The sequence below is a fragment of the Megachile rotundata genome, chromosome 4, assembly GCF_050947335.1.
Source record: "Megachile rotundata isolate GNS110a chromosome 4, iyMegRotu1, whole genome shotgun sequence".
NCBI lineage: Eukaryota > Metazoa > Arthropoda > Insecta > Hymenoptera > Megachilidae > Megachile > Megachile rotundata.
The window spans coordinates 10320925-10344670 of NC_134986.1; the positions used below are offsets into that span (position 1 = coordinate 10320925).

The following is a 23746-nucleotide window of genomic DNA, read 5'->3' on the forward strand; positions in this document are numbered from 1 at the left end:
ATACTTTTCATATTATCACAAAAGCACGTGACTCACGTAATCACTCACAATATTCGAAGGCAACTGATTGTGTTTCTGCTGGATGGTGAGGAACTCGTGCCAAAGATTCAGATAGGAAGGTTTCTTGCCCACTGAACGTTGCATCCCCTTACGGAGTTGCAGCAAGGCGATTTCTTCACCCTGTCCACGGCCTTGTCCAGTCATAAACCTTGCCACTGCGCAATACACCTGGCGAAACCACGTGGCAGCGGTTCGGTTCAAGGAACAGGCGAAAATCCCGCGGGAGAATCGCGTGTATCGGTATAGAGTACACCTAGCGCCAGTTTCCGCGCGACTACTAGGATCCTCGTGCAATCGTGAATGTAGCGTGACAGAACACGAGATCTTGCGTACACGATGCCCTTGACAAACAACCCCGGCTGCAATTGCGTGACACGAAGATGGTCACCGAGCAGGAAACAACGTGTACGGTGATCCTTTTTGAGTGATAACCACGATAGTGCACTTTGAATGTCCGTTTTAATTCTTGGTGATTAATTTATGGCTTGTGGACGATGATTCGAAGCAGTCTCAAATTTTCATATTTTAAAAGGTTAAATTTGTAGGTTCGTGAATGACCAAATCACCAAATTCCTGAATTTTCAGATTTAGAAATTTTCGAATTCTTACATTCTGAAATTTCCACTTTTCTAGATCCCCGCATTCTCAAATTCCCACTTTCCTAGATCCCCACATTTCCAAATTCCCACTTTCCTAGATCCCCACATTTCCAAATTCCCACTTTCCTAGATCCCCACATTTCCAAGTCCCCACATTCTCAAATCCCCACATTCCCAAATTCCCACTTTCCAAGTCCCCACATTCTCAAATCCCCACATTCCCAAGTTCCCACTTTCCTAGACCCCCACATTCTCAAATCCCCACATTCCCAAATTCCCACTTTCCTAGATCCCCACATTCTCAAATCCCCACATTCCCAAATCCCTACATTTCCAAATCCATACATTCTCAAATTCCCATACTTCCAAATCCTAAATTCGCAAATTCCAAGCTTCCAAATCCCAATTTTTCAAAGTCTAAATTTCCAAATCCCCACGTTACCAAATCCCCACGTTCCCAAATCCCCACGTTCCCAAATCCCCACGTTCCCAAATCCCCACATCCCTAAATCCCACATCCCCAAATCCTCACATCCCCAAATCCTCACATGCCCAAATCCTCACATGCCCATATCCCCACATCTCTAAATCCCCGCATCCCCAAATCCTCACATGCCCATATCCCCACATCTCCAAATCCCCCCATCCCCAAACCCCCAAATTCTCCAATTCCCACATCCCCAAATCCTCAAACATTAAAATTCTCAAATCCCCAAATCACCCTCCCCAGCCATTACCTCACACGCAATTTTGCATCGTGTCATAACTCAGATTATTTTTCTCTATCATATATTTATTAAAATACAAGTACTAATTAAATTTCTCTTAAACTATTGGTAAACTAATTTCAGCATGATACAGTACAATATCAAGGATAATGATAAGAGTTTTGTTTGAAGGTCGTTCAACAATGCTTGACCACAACTTCCGGTCATCGTCAGCCAGGTCCCACGTTTAACACTCGCTTGATGGCCGAGATCTATAGTGTGCGATACGATATGCAACTGGGTCGTCGTTGCTTCGTACAGGTCCTCCTTATCCGGATGAAAAACGCGAAAATTTATTTCACGCAAGACAGCTGCCGGTTTTAGATGAACGTATTGGTGAAACGTCGTGAGAAATATTTTTACGTTCGATGTAAATCAATCCTTGAAACAGGGACGGAGTTTGTGGTTAGAGAACCCTATGCAAAATTTGGAATTTTATTTGGTATTATTTGTGAAATGGTCCGATGTGTTTATTAGGTGTTCTTAATACTTTTTATTCAAAATACATGTAGATACGTGTTACATTGGTATGTGTATATATGTATGTATGTATGCATATGTTTACATGTTTGTATAACGTATGTATAACGTATGTGTAAATGCATACATATATGTGAATCATATAACGTATGTGTAAATACATACATGCATGTGAATCATATAACGTATGTGTAAATACATACATGCATGTGAATCATATAACGTATGTGTAAATACATACCTGCATGTGAATCATATAACGTATGTGTAAATACATACCTGCATGTGAATCATATAACGTATGTGTAAATACATACATGCATATGAATCATATAACGTATGTGTAAATACATACATGCATGTGAATCATATAACGTATGTGTAAATACATACATGCATGTGAATCATATAACGTATGTGTAAATACATACATGCATGTGAATCATATAACGTATGTGTAAATACATACATACATGTGTATACATATAACGTATGTATACATACATACATACATACATACATACATGTGTATATACAGACTGCATATGTTTACATATGTGTATACATATGTACGTATAATGTATGTCAACCTAATTTGTACACACATTAACATCATCAGATACAAGTATAAAATTTATAATATAAAAACATTAAAAGTTGATAATAATCATTATGAACAATTGTAATTTTAAAAAAGTCAACATGCAATCAACATAACCTTCGTTTACTTACTTAAACAATTAACATAACCTTTTTTATTAACCTTGTACACATATATTTTTTGACTCCATAAACGTAAAGAAAATACAGTATCAATTTCTTGTACAAATCAAAGAATTAAAATGGGGTTTTCAAAAATTCGAAAACCACTAAAGTTCGCCCTAAAAGTTCGTTTTTTTCTACCCTCGCAAAAATCCGCCACTGGTTAGAAGCTCTTCCTGTGGCCTATATCGAGTCGTTAACTGATATTACAGCAATGGTGAGCTCGCGTGCAGATAAAACCGTGACAATTAGCATACGTGAGGTCAGTCGATGGATTCGAGAAAGAGGTGCGATGGAACGTCACGTCTGCAGTGTCTTGCACTCGCGGCGACGATCTGCGCCAAACGCTATGGTGTCTGACCACTTGTTCGACGATGAAAAATTCATCGTCTTTGTTTTGCGCCTTATGCCTCCTCTGTTTTTATTTCGTCTGATCATATTCATGATGGAGCTTCTTTATAATGGACGCCTCTTCTGTTCTTGTTTGCGACGGAGCTGCGGTTTCTGTTTTTAATTGTTCATGACTTCAAAGAGGTATTGTGATTAATATTACTGAGGGAGTTTAATGTTCATACTAAATGTTCATATTAAATGTTCATATTAAATGTTCATATTAAATGTTCATATTAAATGTTCATATTAAATGTTCATATTAAATGTTCATATTAAATGTTCATATTAAATGTTCATATTAAAATGTTAATATTAAATATTCATGTTTAATGTTCATATTAAATGTTCATATTAAATGTTCATATTAAAATGTTAATATTAAATATTCATGTTTAATGTTTATATTTAATGTTCATATTTAATATTCATATTTAACGTTTATGTTTAATGTTCATGTTTAATGTTTATGTTTAATGTTCATGTTTAATGTTCATGTTTAATGTTTATGTTTAATGTATATGTTTAATGTTTCTGTTTAATGTTTATGTTTAATGTTTATGTTTAATGTTTATGTTTAATGTTTATGTTTAATGTTTATGTTTAATGTTTATGTTTAATGTTTATGTTTAATGTTTATGTTTAATGTTTATGTTTAATGTTTATGTTTAATGTTTATGTTTAATGTTTATGTTTAATGTTTATGTTTAATGTTTATGTTTAATATTTATGTTTAATGTTTATGTTTAATGTTTATGTTTAATGTTTATGTTTAATATTTATGTTTAATGTTTATGTTTAATGTTAATATGAAATGCTACTGTTTAGTGTTACTATAAAATGTTACTGTTTAATATTATTATTAAATGTTAATATCAAATGTTCCTATCAAGGCTTAATGTCAAACATCGAGATCAAAACTGAATACAAAATACTTAAGTCAAAAGTTAATGTTAAATATTAATGATAAATGTGCCTCATAATACGTATATACATTAAGCTACTTCAATAATATAATTAATATAAATTGAAATTGTATAATTCGTCAGGGACATCAGCTACCATGAATCATATGAAGAACAAAATATGTTCACAGGTACATAAAATATCATCAAGAATAATTGCACATAAAGTGTTAACATTAACTCATACTTGTTTTCGCAGAACATAAATCCTTGATCGTAATAAGTGATGCACGTACAAGATAACGTGAATAATTGTGCAATCGTTAATATTTTACCCTGTGTGCACGTTCTATCGTTTGTATTTTTTCATCGATACTGTGAACTTTACCATCTAAATCTATTTATTGGAAACATAATTGTTGCCTGGAAAATTTTTCAACATTGCCATACTTAATAATTTAAAAATACTTTTAATAATCAAGGAATTTTTATATATTATAAAACTGAAAAATTCTCAACGTTTTATATTTAGGAAAATTACAACTTCTTAAAACTTCTTTTTAAAATTTAAAAACTTAATTTCTGAATACAAAAATTTTCAAATTAATAAATGAGTATAGAATTAACAAACTACTCGATTTTCACTGGAAAAATAAAACGTAAAGTTATGAAAAATAAAATGCATCAAATAAAAAGAACTGTAAATTTGAAATTAAATTTAAAATGAAGCAAAGTCTCGAGCCAACCATCCAAGGATTAACAATTTCATTAGAACTCTGTATCTCGATTCTTGAGTGTTTCTCTTCAATAAAAGGCGGTTCCCTGTTGGAAGATTAATGAACTCGTATTTCGAAACGAAGCTTTGTGAAGGACAACACGAAAGGAACCCTTTGATGTGCATCCTTCGGGCTCTAAATCGAGCCACAAAGATTAAGGTGTGTTTAAGGCGAGGCAGCTGGTTTTCATTACGTCCACTTCTTCATGTCTGACACTAAACAGCATCGATACTGCGAATTTCTTTATCGAATCGATGCAACATGCTTGATTGAGTCGTTGGACGTTACAGGCCTGAGAACAACATGCAATTTATAGTTGTGAGTTTAGGAGGTTGGGATTTTGGAAATTTATGGACTTGGGAATTTGAGGATTTTGGGAGTTACGGATTAGAAAGTCAGATTTGAGAATATGGACATTTAGAGACTTGGAAATGTAGGGTTTGGGGATTTGAGAATTTGGAAATGTGGGATTTGGAAATTTAGAAATTGGAAAAATTGAAACTAGGAAATTTAGGAATTTGGAAAATTGGAATTGGAAAATGTGGAATTTGGAAATTTGAGAATTTGAAAATGTGGAATTCGAAAATTTAGAAATTGGAAAAATTGGGACTTGAAAATTTAGAAATTTGGAAAATTGGAATTTGAAAATGTGGAATTTGGAAATTTGAGAATTTGAGAATGTGGGATTCGGAAATTTAGAAATTGGAAAAATTGGAACTTGGAAATTTAGGAATCTGGAAAATTGGAATTTGGAAATTTAAGAATTTGAAAATGTGGGATTCGGAAATTTAGAAACTGGAAAAATTGGAACTTGAAAATTTAGAAATTTGGAAAATTGGAATTTGAAAATGTGGAATTTGGAAATTTGAGAATTTGAAAATGTGGGATTCGGAAATTTTAAAATTGGAACTTAGAAATTAAGAAATTTGAAAAATTGAGATTTAAGAATGTAGAATTTGAAAATTTCAGAATTGAAAAAATACTTACAAATTAAAAAAAATTCAAATGACTTAGAAATTAAAAAATGAAAAATCTATAAACCTAAAATTGAAAAAAGCATAATGCAAATATTTGCAAACGCAGTATTCCCAGTCGATCGAAACATTGTTCCAGGTCTGCGAACAATCGAGTTTGAAAATAATGCCGGAAACACGCATCGCTGACCCGTCCACCTTCTCGACGCAGCAATATGGTTCGCCGACATCGAAGAACAGTTAGATTTCCACGAAAAAGTACTACAAGTAAGATAATTGCTAGTAATGAGTCAAATGTATACCTAGAGAACAATTGTACGGGTGAAATGTGGAGCAAGAGCACATGTGCAGTGGCAGCAGGTTAGGTACTTCACACGTTGACCGACACACTGAGTATCACCATGTATAGCGAAACACGCTAGAATTATAATTGTCTACTTAAAATACAATCGCTTTTAATTTATACTTTCCACTTGTTACCTTGTGTAAATTGTGCAATTTTATTTATCATTGCAAAGATGATACGTGAAATAATTTACGGAGAAGTTCTTGTACTTTGTTGAATTTCACGTTTCGTGATTAATGAAATTAGCAAAAATTTCTTATTTTTAGAAATTAGTAGAAATTTCTTACATTTTGTGGTTTCAATTTTTGTAGTATTTGTTATTTGCATTTAGTGAAATTATCAGAAATTTCTTGCATTCCATGGTTTCAATTTTTATATAATTTGTGAGTTTGTAGAATTATTACGTGTCACATATAATTGTGCATAATTTGAAATAAGTGATTCTCCTTATAAGCTTAATTATTGCCATCCACAAACTCGTTAAAAGAAGTAGCGACAAAGACGACGATCCTGTTATGCTATTTCCAGGAAAGTAGGTGATTTCACTTGTCAGGTACGTGTACAAGTTCTATAAACTAAAAGAGTCTTCCGTAAACGAGTTGATATCAAGTTTTCACTGTAACATCACCTTGACGACCATGAACTTTATTCCGTACGGAAAAAGAACTGTTAAGAGAACTGTTAAACACTCCATATTTTACAAGAGTAGAAATAATGGAGGGTGAAAATCATGAAAGGATAGAAATAACCGAATGTACATAATTGTCATTCATTTTTAAAATGTATTAAAATTAATGACAACTGTAACAATTTTCACTGTAATTTTAGACCAAAAGGAGCAATTATTTCAGCAAAAGTAATAAAACCTAACCTAACAATTACTACAGCAAAAATAATAAAACTTAACCTAACAAATACTTCAGCAAAAGTAATAAAACCTAACCTAACATTCACTTCAGCAAAAGTACTAAAACCTAACCTAACAATTACTTCAATAAAACCAATGAATCCTAAACTAACAATTACTCCAACAAAAGAAATAAAACCTAACCTAACATTCACTTCAGCAAAAGTAATAAAACCTAACCTAACAATTACTTCAGTAAAAGCAATGAATCCTAAACTAACAATTACCTCAGCAAAAATAATAAACCCTAACCTAACAATTACTCCAACAAAAGTAATAAAACCTAACTTAACAATTACTTCAGTAAAAGTAATAAAACCTAACCTAACAATTACTTCAGTAAAAGCAATGAATTCTAAACTAACAATTACATCAGAGTAACTGTATCATGCTATACGTGTAGCACTTCAGTAAAGGTTATTGTATGATAATAACCACAACAAATCTCACTTTTGCCAGACTTATTACAATAACGTTATCACTGTTATCCTTCCTCGAGTAATTAAGCAGACGTTTTCGAAATAATGGAGTGCAGAAACGCGTTTCAACCGCAGCGTTATCAGAAGGAAAACAATATTATCAAGAGGCAACGTTCGATTAACGTATGTGCTTTTTATAGCATACCACTCGAGTCTGATTAACATAACGTGGCAACTTAATCTCGTTAAGGAAGTTGATATATGAATGAATTAAATCATCCTCAAGTAGAGAATCAACGGAGGCGTGGAATATTGCGTTTAGAAATGCAAATTCTCTGATGCATCAATTTGTAACACTAAACGAGTCATCCTGTACTATCACTTTTGTATTTGCTTTCAATTATACACGCTTGATGGAAATCTTTCTGTTTGCGAGAAAGAAATTTAAATGTTTATTCATTTTTTTAGATGAGCAGGTTGTTGTGTATTGAAACATGGAGTGGGAAATTTTTTAATTTTGTTCTTTTAAGTTGTAGGAATACATGTATACAGGTTAAGGGTAGTTTTTATGCTTAATAAGAGTATAGTATAATTCTTTTAGTGAGAATGTACACAAGTATAATTTATGTATTTATTAGAAATATTCAAAGGTATAGTTCTTATAATTAATGCGAATATACATAAGTATATGTACTCATAGTAAATAAGAAAGATGTAAATTTCCATTTCAAGGAACGTACTACAGCGAATTGTTAATAACAGCTCTCGGTTACATTTTTTTGCTTTCTGTGAATGCCATGTAACATATCCGCCTTCTATGGCATTGTAGATGCGTGTACTTTTCCACGTAAACCGTGAAGTTTATAGCGAATTGACGAGAAATGTCAGAAAACAATTCTCGATGAAGAATGAAACAAAGATAGCTCTTTATTGATCAAATATTGTGTAATTGCAACTGTATTGAAACACGATCTTAATTTTAACCAATCTTTATTAATACGATGTGTAATTAACGCGGCCATATTGAATAATGAATTTCGAAGATATTTCATGAGTTCTAAAGATATCAGAACCACGGCTAATTATTTCAGAATAAAGAATAAAAATTCCTAATTAAAACGAAATTCTTTCAAACACAATAAGTAATATTAAATTCCAATAAAATATTAAAGTAAACATTCGAATAAATAATCTAACATAATGAAATATAATTCAGTACAAATATTTACTACATTATCCTAAACATTCCGAATAACTTTTACCTAAATAATTATCAGACAAATATTCCAGCAATCTAATTTTAATCAACTGCATATTTAATCTCCGCTCACAAATTCTCCTTCAAAAAGTCATTGAAATTCAACTTTTACGCACACGATCTACGACGTTAAAAATCAATTCGAGGTTAGGTTAAGAGTTCAATGAAATATGTCACAAACATCAATCAAGGAAATTAATCGTGCATATCACAAGCTTAATGAACGGACAAAGTCGCTGATTAATATCTGTTATACCCGTTCTAAAAATGAATTGCTACTTTCGATAATTCGAGATAGCCAGATGAACCGTAAGACTTGGAAGCACATCGAAGTTTTTCTTTTCGCGTAATCGCGAGCACGTAACTCGCAACGTTCTGCATCGGCTGTTTTGCACGGAAGTCTCGTTCGCAAGTTATGTTTCCGTTTGCGGACTGAAAAAAATCGAGATACTCGTTTCAAGTACCAACGAATGTTGATGAAAGAAAAAGATCTAGTATCGAGATTAGGGGAAATGAAAATTATAAATGGAACTGCTTCGCATTATGGACTTGATCATTAACAACAGTTTTCTTGTACTTGTGTGATTTAAGGCAATTTGAGACTATTTGTTAAGAATTATTAAGGTTTCTTGACTTGATAGTGTTTTAGGATAAGTTTAAGTTAGATTTGGGTTGGGTTTCGGTTAGGTTTAGGTTAGGTTTAGGTTAGGTTTAGGTTAGGCTTAGGTTAGGTTTAGGTTAGGCTTAAGTTAGGTTTAGGTTAAGTTTCGGTTAGGTTTCGGTTAGGTTTCGGTTGGGTTTCGGTTTGGTTTAGGTTTGGTTTAGGTTTGGTTTAGGTTAGGGTTAGGTTAGGTTTAGGTTGGGTTTGTGTTAAGATTATGTTAGGTTTAGATTAAGCTTCGGTTAGGTTTCGGTTAGGTTTCTATTAGGTTTCGGTTAGGTTTAGGTTAGGGTTAAGTTAGGTTTAAGTTAAGTGTTTTAGAATAGTTAAGCTTCACAATTTCTACTCATATTCTACTTCACTTTTCAGAGTTAAAACTATTCAAATTCTAAAAATCTTGAATATCCACAAAATTAATGATTTTGTTCCTTAACATCATTATTAATAGATCCTTCATTTTGAAAATCGTGTCCATTTTCATTTCTTTGAGAAAATGAAAGCTTAGCATGTCAATGTAAAAATATAGGTTATTTATATCAAGACTAGCAGTTCAGCAATTTTTTTACCAATTGATCAATGTGTAATTTGTATCAGGTGATTTAACTAATATATTCATGAAAATGAACTTACACTTTCAAAATAAACAGTCATATTAATGTCTTCATTTGAACGAGATAATTTTAATCGAATAATTATAGGAATGTTTATACGCTCGATTATTTCATAATCCTTGATATCGTAAAAAAGTTGCTTTCAATTTTCTTCGTTAACCTATGAAGGACATCGGTGTTGTTCTCATTACGTTTAATTATCACTATGACAGTAGAAACAGACACACAATGCGGTAAAAATAAAGCGGAATCATTGAAAGATAGAAATATTTACTGTCATAAAATAATATCCACGTATGTTTACCATTCGCTTATCTTGTGATAAGAGTTTGCCTGCTTGAAAATTTGTTCATTTCTAAATTTTAACGTTTGTTACTTTGAAGGCTTGTACTTGGGAAGTAAAGGGTTTGAAGGGATGCAAATTAAAAAATTTATGATTTTGAAAATTTTTTATATTTATTAACTTATAGATCTTTAGATTTGTGCACTTGTAAATTTGTAGAGTTTTAAATAGGTAGAAACACAAATTTTAAAGTTAGTAAATTTGTTAATTTGTTAATTTGTAAATTTGCAAAGTTTTAAATTTCAACTTTTTTAAAGTTCCAACTCTGAAAATTTTCATGCGAGTAAATTTCGAAATTTGTACACCTTCAAATTTCTAAATTTTCAAATTAGTAAATTTTCCTAATTCTAAACTTGCAAATTACTAAATTTTCAAATCTGCACAATTCCAAATTTCTAAATTTTTAATCACTAAATTTGTAAAGGGGTAAACTTGTAAATCAATAAATTTCTAAATTTATCTCCAAATTCCCAAACTTCCAAATCAGTCAATTCCTAATTAAAAAACTCCAAAACCAAAACATAAAAATTTGCAAATACAAAATTATTTCCAGATACAACATCAAAATTCCCATATTAGAAAACATCTTCCTCACTAACCTCCTCAAATTCTAAACCTAAAAAAAAATTAATCAAATCCAAAAGAAACACAAATTTCCCAAAGATTTTCCTAAGAAAGTCACCAAAAGAAATTCAAGATTCGGTTTGCTAAAATTACCGCCGATCCCGTAATCAAGTAAGAATTGTGATTCGAGTTGCATAGAGTTGTGCGTGGTGCAAGTGCAACAACAAAACAACGATGTTACCTGGAGATGATGGTTTCGTTTTAACCGTGATATCCCTACTCTGGCAGCAGTTACCAGAGTACGAGAACAGACGCAGTTAGATACCTAACAGGAGACCAGTTGGTTTCTATGCTCGGGAGGCTCAACAGTTGTCTCTTAGTGACTCTGACCGTTCACTTCTTCGAGGGTTGCTAACGAGATACTTGTGACAGATTCCACTATAAAAAAACGTTGTAGACAAATCAGAGATATAAATACTTTGTTATTGGACACGTTTTGAATCATCCTCAAGGTGAGTTTCTTTTAATTTGTGACATTGTGAAGGATATGGGAAATGGAGTAATTATTTACAATTTTGAAAGTTTAAGTTTTATGTTTTTGAAAGTGTAGATTTTCAAATTTTTGAGGTTGTAAAAGTATATAAAATTCTGAAAATTAGTGAATTCTAAATTTATGAATTTCTACGTTTGCAAACTTCATGTTTTCGAATTCTAGTTTTGTGAATTCATATTTCTAAATAACTAGATTATCAAATCCTATATTTCTAAATTACTACGTTAACAAATCCCTATATTTTCAAATTACTATATTTCCAAAACCCTACATATCCAAATTCCCAAATTTCCGATTTCCAAAATTCCAAAATTTCAAAATTCCAAAATTCCAAAATTCCAAAATTCCAAACTTCCAAAATTCCAAAATTTCAAAATACCAAATTTCCAAATCCTAAATGTCTAAATCCCAATTCTTCAAATTCCAAATTTGCAAAATTTTCACAATTCCAAATTTCCAAATTCCAAAATTCCAAAATTCAAAAATTCCCAAATCCCAAAATTCCCAAATCCCAAAATTCCCAAATCCCAAAATTCCCAAATCCCAAAATTCCCAAATCCCAAAATTCCCAAATCCCAAAATTCCCAAATCCCAAAATTCCCAAATCCCAAAATTCCCAAATCCCAAAATTCCCAAATCCCAAAATTTCCAAATCCCAAAATTCCCAAATCCCAAAATTCCCAAATCCCAAAATTCCCAAATCCCAAAATTCCCAAATCCCAAAATTCCAAAATTCCAAAATTCCAAAATTCCCAAATCCCAAAATTCCCAAATCCCAAAATTCCCAAATCCCAAAATTCCCAAATCCCAAAATTCCCAAATCCCAAAATTCCCAAATCCCAAAATTCCCAAATCCCAAAATTCCCAAATCCCAAAATTCCCAAATCCCAAAATTCCCAAATCCCAAAATTCCCAAATCCCAAAATTCCCAAATCCCAAAATTCCCAAATCCCAAAATTCCCAAATCCCAAAATTCAAAAATTCCAAAATTCCAAACTCTAATCCCAAAATTTCCAAATCCCCAAACTCTCTAATCCCAAAATTTCCAAATCCCCAAACTCTCTAATCCCAAAATTTCCAAATCCCCAAACTCTCTAATCCCAAAATTCCCAAATCCCAAAATTCCCAAATCCCAAAACTCCCTAATCCCAAATTCAAAACACCCAAATTTCCAAATCCCCAAACTCCCTAATCCCAAATTTCCAAATCCCCAAATCCCAAAATCCAAGATTCCTAATTTTCATATCCTTAACATGTCCACATACCTAAATTTCCGACTCAAAAAAGGAATGTCAAAGACTACAAATTTGTTTGAGATACAACACTGGTAAGTAGCATAGCAGTAATAGAATCGAGCGTATAATTGAAAGCAAATATTTTGTTCCACAAACAAATAGTAGATCTGTTTGGTCGCTTAAGATAATTAGAAGGATGTATGATTGTTCAAGGTGCACTTTGCACGCCTTTTGTGAATATTTATATGGACGTGTAAGTAAACTTTGGAGACGTTCAATTTAAAAACGATTCTAATTTCATATTTTCTTAACTGTTACACAACCACTCGCCAGAATTATTTGAGTAATAAAGAACAGTTGTTTAAATAATATACATTGATATTATTAATAACAATATTTTATACAATATTGATAGCAATGATATTATGTGTATTGTAACACAATCACAATATTATTATTTAATTATAATATTTTGTTAATCAATCTTAATTTACTTTAATATGAAAATAATTATTATTTCATTATTTTGATATTGAATAAAGGCAGTTGTTATTCTGTATTTTATAGAATGATACATCCAACGAAAATGTAAATCTTGAGAATGTTAAATTATACATACATGAAATATATACAAGTTATTATTTGTATACAGTAATCAATTAAAAGATAGTAATCTAATACAACATTGCATTCAATTAAATTTCTAATTTAAGAATCGTTTTCCACTAATTGGCATCGTTTACTCTGAGAATAGTTTTGAGAACGACAAATGGGTTAACTAAACTCTACTGGTTACTTTTGCACGCCGTTTTCTGAAAATTACGAAACACAATGTGGTGACAACATTTCAAACTTGACAGCAGAAATAGCCCACATTAACACTACTGAAAAGTAGAACAGGTAGATTGCTAGTCAGACCGACAGTCATATCTATAATAAATTCTAATTTTAGGAGGTAGCTTGTACGCGGAAAATGTATTTGATTAATTATAATTAGGAAAGTTGCGTATGTTGGGAAATGAACGATTCTTAATATTTTATGTTTCTATAGTTACAAATTTCTGAATTTGTACATTTCTATATTATCATTTTTAGATTTTTAGGTTTCTATACATATTTCGAAATTTTTATATTTTTATATTTGCAAGGTTCTAAGTTTTCTATATTTACAAATTGACAAGTTTTTTCATTCTCAGATACTCAAATTTTCAAATTCTCAGATTTCTAAATTCTAAAATTTCTAAATTTTACTCCTCGCAAGATTCCCAAATTTCTAAATCCCTGGTTCCCCAAATTCCCAAATTCTCAAATGTCCAAATTCCCCAATTTTTAACTTCCACCCTCTGAATTTCCCAAACTCCTAAACTCCCCATTACCCAAATTTCCTAATTTCTAAATTTCTCCCTCTCAAACCTCCCCAATTCCTAAACTTCCCACTCCCCAAATTCCCAAATTTCTAAACTCCCTACTCTCAAAATTACCAAATCCTCAAATCACCCACTCCCAAACTCTCAAATGTCCAAATTCCCAAAGTCCCCAATTTCTAACTTTCCTCCTCTCAAACCTCCCCAATTCCTAAACTCCCACTCCCCAAATTCCCAAATTTCTAAACTCCCTACTCTCAAAATTCCCAAATCCTCAAATCACCTACTCCTAAATTTCCAAATTCCTAAATTCCCAAACTCTCAAATGTCCAAATTCCCAAAGTCCCCAATTTCTAACTTTCCTCCTCTCAAACCTCCCCAATTCCTAAACTCCCACTCCCCAAATTCCCAAATTTCTAAACTCCCTACTCTCAAAATTCCCAAATCCTCAAATCACCTACTCCTAAATTTCCAAATTCCTAAATTCCCAAACTCTCAAATGTCCAAATTCCCAAAGTCCCCAATTTCTAACTTTCCTCCTCTCAAACCTCCCCAATCCTAAACTTCCCACTCCCCAAATTCTCCAATTTTCAACTTTCCCCCTCTAAACCTCAAAAATTCCTAAACTCCCACTCCCAAATCCCCAAACCATCCATTCCCAGTTCCCAAATTCCTAAATTCCCAAATTCTCAATCACCAACATCGTCACAATCATATTTATGGCAAATGAATCAAGCTCTCCTCCGATTTTCTTCATGCACTGCATCAGAAGAAAAACGTTGACGAGCGTGAAACATTAAGCGAAGAAATTTGTCTCGCGTTTGTCTTCGGTACATGTATTCAGGTAATAAACGACGCCGAGAAAAGTTTAAATAACGCTTTATCCGCGATTAAAGAAACCAGGGTACGAGAGAAAGAGATGAGAAGAGATAAGGAGAGATATCGCGCACCTGTACTGCGCCATATAGGGATAACGAGCATCGAAGGTGTATGTCGATAAATCGCGAAAGACCTAACCGGTAGACTATGTGAAATCGACCGATTTCCGTTACTTTTACGACCCTGCAAGATTATAAAATAATAGAAAATAGATTTTATAACAACATAAACTTCGTTATTAAACGATTTTTAGTGCAACTATCAAACCGGTCATATAGGCGATTTACTCTTCATTTGAGGTTAAGATGCTTTTCTTCAACTTTCTGTTGATTTTATTCGAGATGAATTAATGGATGTTTTATTTTATACAGAATCACCCCACTTACCATCCTTTTTCGGCTCTTGTAGTTATTGCGGAACACCCTGTATTTTATCGTCTATTTATTTTTGTTTGATTTGAAAATAAATGTTAATGGAGGATGAGTTGATCGTTCAGTTGTTATATATATATAAAATGGCGGACAAAGAGTTTGAAATAGAAAGTCAAACATTGTTGATTGTGTATCAATCTGAATTTTAAGGCCCTATGAAAAGACTATTGAATCGAAATAAAAGTCAGAGGAAGATGATCATTCAGTTATTCTTATGTTGCTGTATACAACATGGCGGAAACAGAAATAGAATTTGAAAGAGAAAATCGAAAGTCATTGATTGAACATCAATTTGAATTTTAAAGTCTCATGAAAATGCTATTGAAACGTTTACTGTGTTTCTAAAAGAAAACTGTTTTGAAAGAAGTATCGGAAGATGAGTTATTGTTACACATAAAATGGCGGAGACAAAAATAGAATTTGAAACAGAAAGTCATTGATTGTATATCAATTTGAATTTTAAAGTACCATCAAATCGTTTACTATGTTTTTAAAGAAGAATGATTTCAAAATGGTTGTCATATAGCAATGGACGTTCTCAGAACGTATAAATTCAAATTTAATTTGATGACATAAAAGTATCACAAAATAGCACATATGATATATCAAATTAAAGGTTAAAGTTTGCTTAATATGCTTATGTAAATGCACCTTTAAAATTTTCAATATAAAATGATTTTCACTTATATCGCATAATCTTATACTTCATGAAACGAGACTCGACAGATTCGAAGCAAAAGTTTAAGAAAATTTCAATGCAGAAAAGCATGGAATGTCATTCACAATACCTTAAACTTTTTAATCTCCCTAAGCTTCTAAAAAATGATTACTTAATATCCTTAATACAAAATTCATGAAATAAGCAACCGAAGTTAATCATTCGAATAATCCTCAAACACAAGAGGTGCTATCTCATCTCTCACTGATAACAAAAAAGCACTACAATGCAAACTATAAAATGCGATCGATCACACAGCAAAAGAAGAGTAATCATAGATTATGACATCATCAGAAAAATCATACATCCATATGCAAAGCCAGGCTGGTTTCAAACGACTTTTTTAACGACACCCGTTCGTGTATAATTTAGCTTACCAGATGTTCGCTCGATGGAAAGTCGATTTAAGTTCGATTATTTATTTACATAAATCATTTTGGATTATTTTAAACTTAGATTTCTGCAATCTTGGTTGTCAAAATTTCTATTGATCTCTTCGTCATCGAATAAAAGTATCAGTTTCGCAATTCATTTGTTAATGATATGTGTAAATGTTGAATCATCGATGACTGAAGCACAAATTCACTGGAAGAAAATGATACTACGGAAGGAAACTAAGTAGTATTATTATTATAATTACAATGGAAGTTTTTATGGAAAAATTCAATGTTTCTTTGGGGAATCAGGCGTTCATTATAATCTGTTCAAATGACTGTAATAGAATAAAGGAAACTATAATTTAAAACTAAACAGTTGCATGGTCGATTGAACAAAATACATTAAATTGAAATTCCACAAAATAAATTGAATTCTACTCACTCTATTCTTTGCATAAAATTAGCTATTCTTCGCATTGAAATCTCAACAAAATCTAGCAATAAAATAACATATGAAACCTAAAACTCTATGACACAATTAAATAAATTAATTTGAAAGTGTAATTAGTTTGATAGTAAGGGGTTGAATGTACGTTGTCAAGTTGACTTCAATAAGAAATTACGCGAAATAAAATACAGCATCAAATCAATACAATTATTCAATCAGAAAGGATACTGACGATAGTTCATGGTGGAAGAAAACAAGTCGTCAGAAGGACACGGCTATATATAATACTGCGTACTTATATGGGCGATACACGACGTGGAAATTGCGCTGGATGAAGAATTACCGCGTCGTCTTTCGCTCGCAGCGAAGATGATCTCACGCGAATTAAATCCATCGTTGAGTCGGTCGAATCGTTTTTTCGCGTGCTTTCAACCTAAATTTATTTACCATCTGTCATAAACAATTTCGCAATTGATAATTGTGTAAAAATAAAAAGGTTGTAAATACCACTTGCATTGCTTCACATTTATGGAAAGACAGACGATTAGTATAAATATGGATGAAAATTACAATTTTGTTGTATAATAGACAAATTTTTATTTATTTTGTTAAAGAATTTATGAATAATTTTTGGTGAAGAAGGTTTTTCTTGGCAAGGTTCAAGAAATTGATTTTGATATTTCAATTTTTGCATCTTGTCAAATATGAATGAACACAAATTTCTGAATAGTGTTGTAACAATTTTTGTATTTGATCTAACACTTCCTTAATTAATTTCGACATATGTGCATCAGGAGAGTAAATCTTTCAAGTCCGGAGATTAATACTAAAACTAAACCTAACCTAAATGTAACATAACCTAAGACTAAACTAAACCTAACCTAATCTAAATCTAACTTAACTTAAACCTAACCTAAACTAAACCAATTAAATCACCATTCCACAAATTTCTTATTATCACACAATTTGTCGAAGTGTTTCCATTAAAATCTGCATTGACTTTCATCAAGATAAAAGATTAACGCGTGTGCTCATTTTTAATTTGAAAAGTACACACACGGTTTAGCACATAACATACGGTTTAATTCTCGTAACAGTTTAATAGAAGCTCCTCCCAAAACGACCTAAATCCACAAAAGACATAAAATGCAAAAGCGTGGGTGACGATTAGCTTCTCCAGCGACGATGATTAAGTAATTTGAAACGATCGGGATCGTCCGCCCTATTCGTCGAGGATATGACGATCTGCATGCATAATGCAACCTGGATGCGTCGCTCGTTAACCTAACGTTTCGTTTCTCCGATGTACATAATTCGTAGTTACGTGTATGTACATATGTACGTATGCGTGTCCTCGATCTAAATCTGCGACGCGAATCGAGGGAACTGCTAAACGATCGACCGGCTTCATTTTCAAAGTGGTTAATGAACGATGGATCAGAAATCAAACCGTTAGTATGGAGCTTTAATATAATGGGAGTATTTAGTATCAGACCATTGGTTTTGATAGTGGAAGATTTCTTTTGTTAATGCAAGGACTGTGATTCTTGACAAAGATATGTAAGGTTATGCGTGTAGGGTCATTAGGGAGATGTTGCGTTGTCATGGTTATTATGCTATCTTTATGATCTCTAATTATTTTCTGTGTCTTCTACTGTCTTTGGTGATGGATTGTTTTAGTTTTATAGTTTCGTTGTTTTGTATCTTGTTTGAGAAATTTAGGAATTTTCAAGGTTATTTCAAGGTAATTCCAAATTTTCAAGTTCCCAAATTCTCAAATACCCAAATTCTCAAATCTCCAAATTCTCAAATCTTCGAATTCTCAAATCCCCAAATTCCCAACTTTCCGAATTCTCAAATCTCCAAATTCCCATCTTTCCAAATTCCCATCTTCTCAAATTCCCATCTTCCCAAATTCCCACCTTCCCAAATTCTCAAATCTCCAAATTCTCATCTTCCCAAATTCCTACCTTCCCAAATTCTCAAATCCCCAAATTCCCAACTTTCCAAATTCTCAAATCTCCAAATTCCCATCTTCTGAAATTCCCATCTTCCCAAATTCCCACCTTCCCAAATTTTCAAATCCCCAAATTCCCATCTTCCCAAATTCCCACCTTCCCAAATTCTCAAATCCCCAAATTCCCATCTTCCCAAACTCCCATCTTCCCAAATTCCCACTTTCCCAAATTCTCAAATCCCCAAATTCCCATCTTCCCAAATTCCCATCTTCCCAAATTCCCATCTTTCCAAATTCCCATCTTCCCAAATTCCCATCTTCTCAAATTCCCATCTTCCCAAATTCCCACCTCCCCAAATTCCCACCTCCCCAAATTCCCACCTCCCCAAGTTCCAAAATTCCTAAAATACCCAATTTCCCAAATTCACAACTTCCATAATCTCCACAATTCCCTACCACTTCACCTCAAACCTCAAACAGACCAAAATAACTTTTACCACAACAAAAAGTATTAGTAAAACACACTTCACAAAAACTTCAAACAACCTCTAAAATTCGCACCTGATCTTCATCCACTTACCTCAAAACCCCGATCAACGCTAAAAAACTTCATAAAACCTCGATAAAAACTTCACAATCTCCACGATCGTAAAATTTTCAATTTTCCGCCGAACAAAAAGTTCTACCCTTCGTAACTGTTCAACCAGTGAAGCGTGACTCAAGGACTCGCTTCTCGAACGGTACTCGAGAAAAAATAATAAAAAAAAAAAAAAAAAAAAAAAAAAAAAAATATACTGATCGAATTGAGTAACCTCCTCCTTTTTCGAAGTCGGTTAAAAATAGTGAACGTCTCGGTTATGGTAGAAACGTGCGTCTATTACAAACATAGTGTGCCATTTCTTTTATCAGATCGAAACTACATTACATAGTACGTGTATACGCGCGCTAATCAGAGATGTTTAAATCTTTACATGGTTCTACGAACGACTCGTTTGGTAGATGTCGAACTTGAAAGAGGCTCTGGGGCTCAGAGAACTTACCGATAAGGAATCCGGCATTTATCGAGCTCTGGTAGCGGAATTCTTTGGTACGATGCTGTTGAACTTCTTTGGCTGCGGATCGGTCGTCACAGAGAACGTTCTGACCATAAGCTTGGCCTTTGGTTTGACGGTTGCCGCCGCTGTTCAAGGAATAGGACATCTCTCCGGCGGCCATATTAATCCCGCTGTTACCTTCGGTTTAATGGTAATTGGCAAGGTAAGAGAAACTGCGAAGTATCGTATTATATACATCTAACAAAATTTTTCTTTGTAATAATTAATAAATAATTAGAAAATAATTTGATTTCGGTTCACCTTCTTAACGTGAGATTTGAACCGAATTCATTCAGATATTCAAGAATTCAGGTATTCATTTTTATTTCTGAAGGTTTAAGTCAGGAGAGCCTATGTATGTTTATAAATATTTATTTTAGTGTGATGATAATTATTTGAGGTTATTATTTTTTAGTATTAATCACTGTTGTTTTTAAGTCACCCTGTGTTTATGTTACATGTGTATCATACATACATATTAACAATGAATTTCATTAAAAATATTTTTTGAAGTTACTATGTTTCTACCAATAATCACCATTGTCTTCAAGTCTCATTATGTGCCTCACATAATATACAAACTATGTTTATACTATAAATTGAAAATTTATTCAAGTCTATTATAAGTTTGAAGTCTATTCAAACTTATTGAAGTCTATTCAAACTTATTGCATTAATATTGGATTAATGTTACATGACATAGTTAATGTTAGTTCAAGCACCAAGGCTCCTCTTAATATATTTTGACTAAGTGACCTTCATTTGTAAGTTCTTTACAAAATATAATTTATTGAAAGATTTTCTTAATTTTACAGGTGCCAATAGTGAGGGGGTTGTTGTACGTGGTAGCTCAATGCATCGGAGCAATAGCAGGCTCGGGTGTGTTAAGAGCATTATCCCCCGAAAGAATGGAAAGTTTACTAGGGGTTGTGTCTCTTTCCATCGATGTTACACCTGTTCAAGGATTTGGTATAGAATTTTTCTTAGCCCTAATACTGGTCTTCGTCGTTTGCGGAGCCTGCGACTCGGCTAAAAATTACAGCAAAGGAATTGCTCCGCTTGTAATCGGACTTACTGTTTCGGTTGGACATATCGTTGGTGTAAGACACGTTTTTCATACTTCTTTACTTTTCTTAGCATCTTGCGTTCGTACTTTTTATGATAAAAATTTACAAATATAGATTTCAAGATTTACAGGTTTACATTTCAAGATTTATAGATTTATTTAGAAATTTGCAAGTTTGCATGTATGTTTCTATGTCTTCTAATTCTGACACACTTAATTCTGTCCACTCAACAAGATTAATTCTGTCAATCAATTATATTACAAATTCTTCAAAGAAAGTGCTTCAGAAACTTTCTAATTGCAAATCTTTCTATAAAGGAAAAACTATGCAAAATTGAATACCTCATAAAAGAATAAAATTAATAAAGTTAATAAAGTTAATAGTAAAGTACAGAATTTCAACTCTGTCAATCACATTACAATTTCCTCAAAGAAAGAGTTCCAAAAACTTTTTAATTACAAATCTTGTAAAAAAGAAATGCACAAAATACCTGCATAAAATAATAAGCTAATAGAAATAGCAAAGTATATAGTTGTACAAAGATGTGTAGACAAGTTAGAAACTTTCCAAAAAGAAATGAAAAGTGGTAAAATAAAAATTGGCGTTCAAATAGGTGCCAAGAACAGGAGCAGGAATGAATCCAGCTCGATCATTGGGCAGCGCAGCGGTGATGAACATGTTCGATGACCACTGGTTGTACTGGGTGGGTCCAATTCTCGGCGGAATGGCAGGAGCTCTGATTTACGTGTTCGTAGTCGGTCCTGCGAAGGAAGAGGAACTTCCTCGAAGAGTTTACGCTACTGTTGCGACAGCCGAAAAAGGGGAACGGTAAACAAGAAGCTGCTAATAATATGAATGCAGTTATCGAGACGGTTTTCGTTTGCTTTCCGCTGACATCCAAAACCGATTCAACGAAGAAATATTTCATAAAGCATCGCGAACAAAATATGTGGTTAACTTTATGCGCTTTGAAGATACTTGGCTCTGAAACGAATGTCAACTTTTAGATAGAACATGTTACATTTTGTTATGATATGAGCAACTTTTTATAATAGGATTTTACAGTAGGATTATGATAGATATTTGAGAAAATGGGGGTTGATTTTAAACCTCGTATTAATGTGAGCGATGTAACACTTTCTTTGCCTCGTATGAAACAGGATTACCTGAGCGTAATGCTTATGTTATTAAAATATTAACTAGTTGTTAAGCTGCATTTGTGTTATAATTAAGAAGTAATTCTAGGTCTGTAACTTGTAGAATTAAGAATTGTGAAAGACTTATATGATATGAATAAGATATTTTCTGTGTAGTGCTTTTTTGATTTGTTAGTTAGGAACGTAGAGGTAGATGCTTTGATTAATATTTATTTTAAATATGTGCATCGATTGAGGTGGAGACGTGGATTTATATTACAGAAATTATTAACTGATAAAAATAATTTGTATTGACATTTAGGATTTCAACTCGAAGGTTCAGAGGTTAATTTCACCCTGAGCTAAGATTTTTCTTTCGTGAGAGCTGAAACACTTTGCAGATAAAGTGATAACATATCAGCACTGTCTTACTCGAATAATACTCTTCTGGGTATAAAACTAAAAATTGGTTCCAAAATCTCGGACCAATATGTTGCTTGCAAACGCATATTAAATTTGAAGACAAATAATTAAAAAAAGAAATTATTTAAGCTACTATGTATTAAGATTACACTTTCTTTGTATTGCATTACATTTTCTTATCATTGTATCATTTTTTAGTAACAATTTTTTTTATTATGCTGAAAAATTGCCTCTACTCATTTGATATCCTGCTATTTTTATAATATGGTACCATATACCTTGTTTTTTTATTAATTATACATTATAATGTAATTGTAATATTAATATTACATTAATATCATGTAATTATCCCCATATCTATATTCATAATAAAATGTATATTTCAGTGTTTGCTAAATTCTACTGTATGAAATAAAACATGTTTTTTATAAAATTACAGGTGTACAAAATTTTTTCGAGTCCCCAAAAAATGTTCTTACTAATGTTTCCTTTATAAACTAATAATGGCTTGGTTATTGATAATAGTAACGTCAAAACATTCCAAAATTAATTAGTCTTGCACTCCGACGTAATTCAATGCATATTTAGGTAAATTACACCAATAAAATCAATGTTAATTAAATTTAAAAAAAAAAATGGAACTAGTGGCGCCATCTCTCCGGCGAACAGGGTGAACTACACGCTTTTGAAACACCAAGTTCATTAGTTCCTATTTCTACCACTAGATGGCGTAAAGCAACACGTGGCGCCGTCTAGTGGCAGGCAATGGTACTAATGAAACAGCAGTTTAAAAAGTGTGTAGTTCACCCTATTCGCCGGAGAGATGGCGCCACTTGTTCGATTTTTTTTTTAATTCAAATAATATCGATTTTATTGAATAATATACTGTATATTTATTATACATTTATTACTATTGATTTTATACTGTTTATAATATATTTATTTCAAATATAGAACGACAATATTTGAATAATATAGATGGTACATGTCGGGCCATCTAACAATGGATCTCCCAAACTTTTCAAACTAATTTCAAGCACTTCCTAAATCATCAGGATCAAATCTTCCAATTCAGAAATTTCGGTGAATTCATAAATTCAAAAGTTACAAAATTTCAATCTCCAAATCTTTAAATTGTGAGCCACCGTAATTCTTCAGAAACCATAACTTTCTATTTTGTTAATTATACTTTCCACCATTAGATGTTATTAACGCTTCTATTTTCAGTCCCACAACGATTTA

The 23746-nt window shown here is 32.5% G+C and overlaps 2 protein-coding genes across 2 annotated transcripts in view; one reads left to right on the plus strand and one right to left on the minus strand.

Moving 5' to 3' along the window:
- LOC100881569 (aquaporin homolog protein drip) overlaps positions 1 to 219 on the minus strand; it is a 52873-nt gene extending 52654 nt beyond the window's left edge. Inside the window, exon 1 of the mRNA XM_076531085.1 lies at positions 49 to 219. Within this exon, the coding sequence (XP_076387200.1) occupies positions 49 to 204 (156 nt within the window). The 5' untranslated portion in view covers positions 205 to 219. The remainder of the gene's footprint in view (positions 1 to 48) is intronic.
- A 10920-nt stretch (positions 220 to 11139) lies between these two features.
- LOC100876755 (aquaporin) lies at positions 11140 to 22730 on the plus strand. Its single transcript, XM_012281452.2, has 4 exons — positions 11140 to 11334; positions 19784 to 20041; positions 20694 to 20978; positions 21559 to 22730. Exons 2-4 carry the CDS (start codon positions 19784 to 19786, stop codon positions 21775 to 21777), a joined length of 762 nt encoding a protein of 253 aa, XP_012136842.1. The 5' UTR covers positions 11140 to 11334; the 3' UTR covers positions 21778 to 22730.
- The last annotated feature ends 1016 nt before the right edge of the window (positions 22731 to 23746 follow it).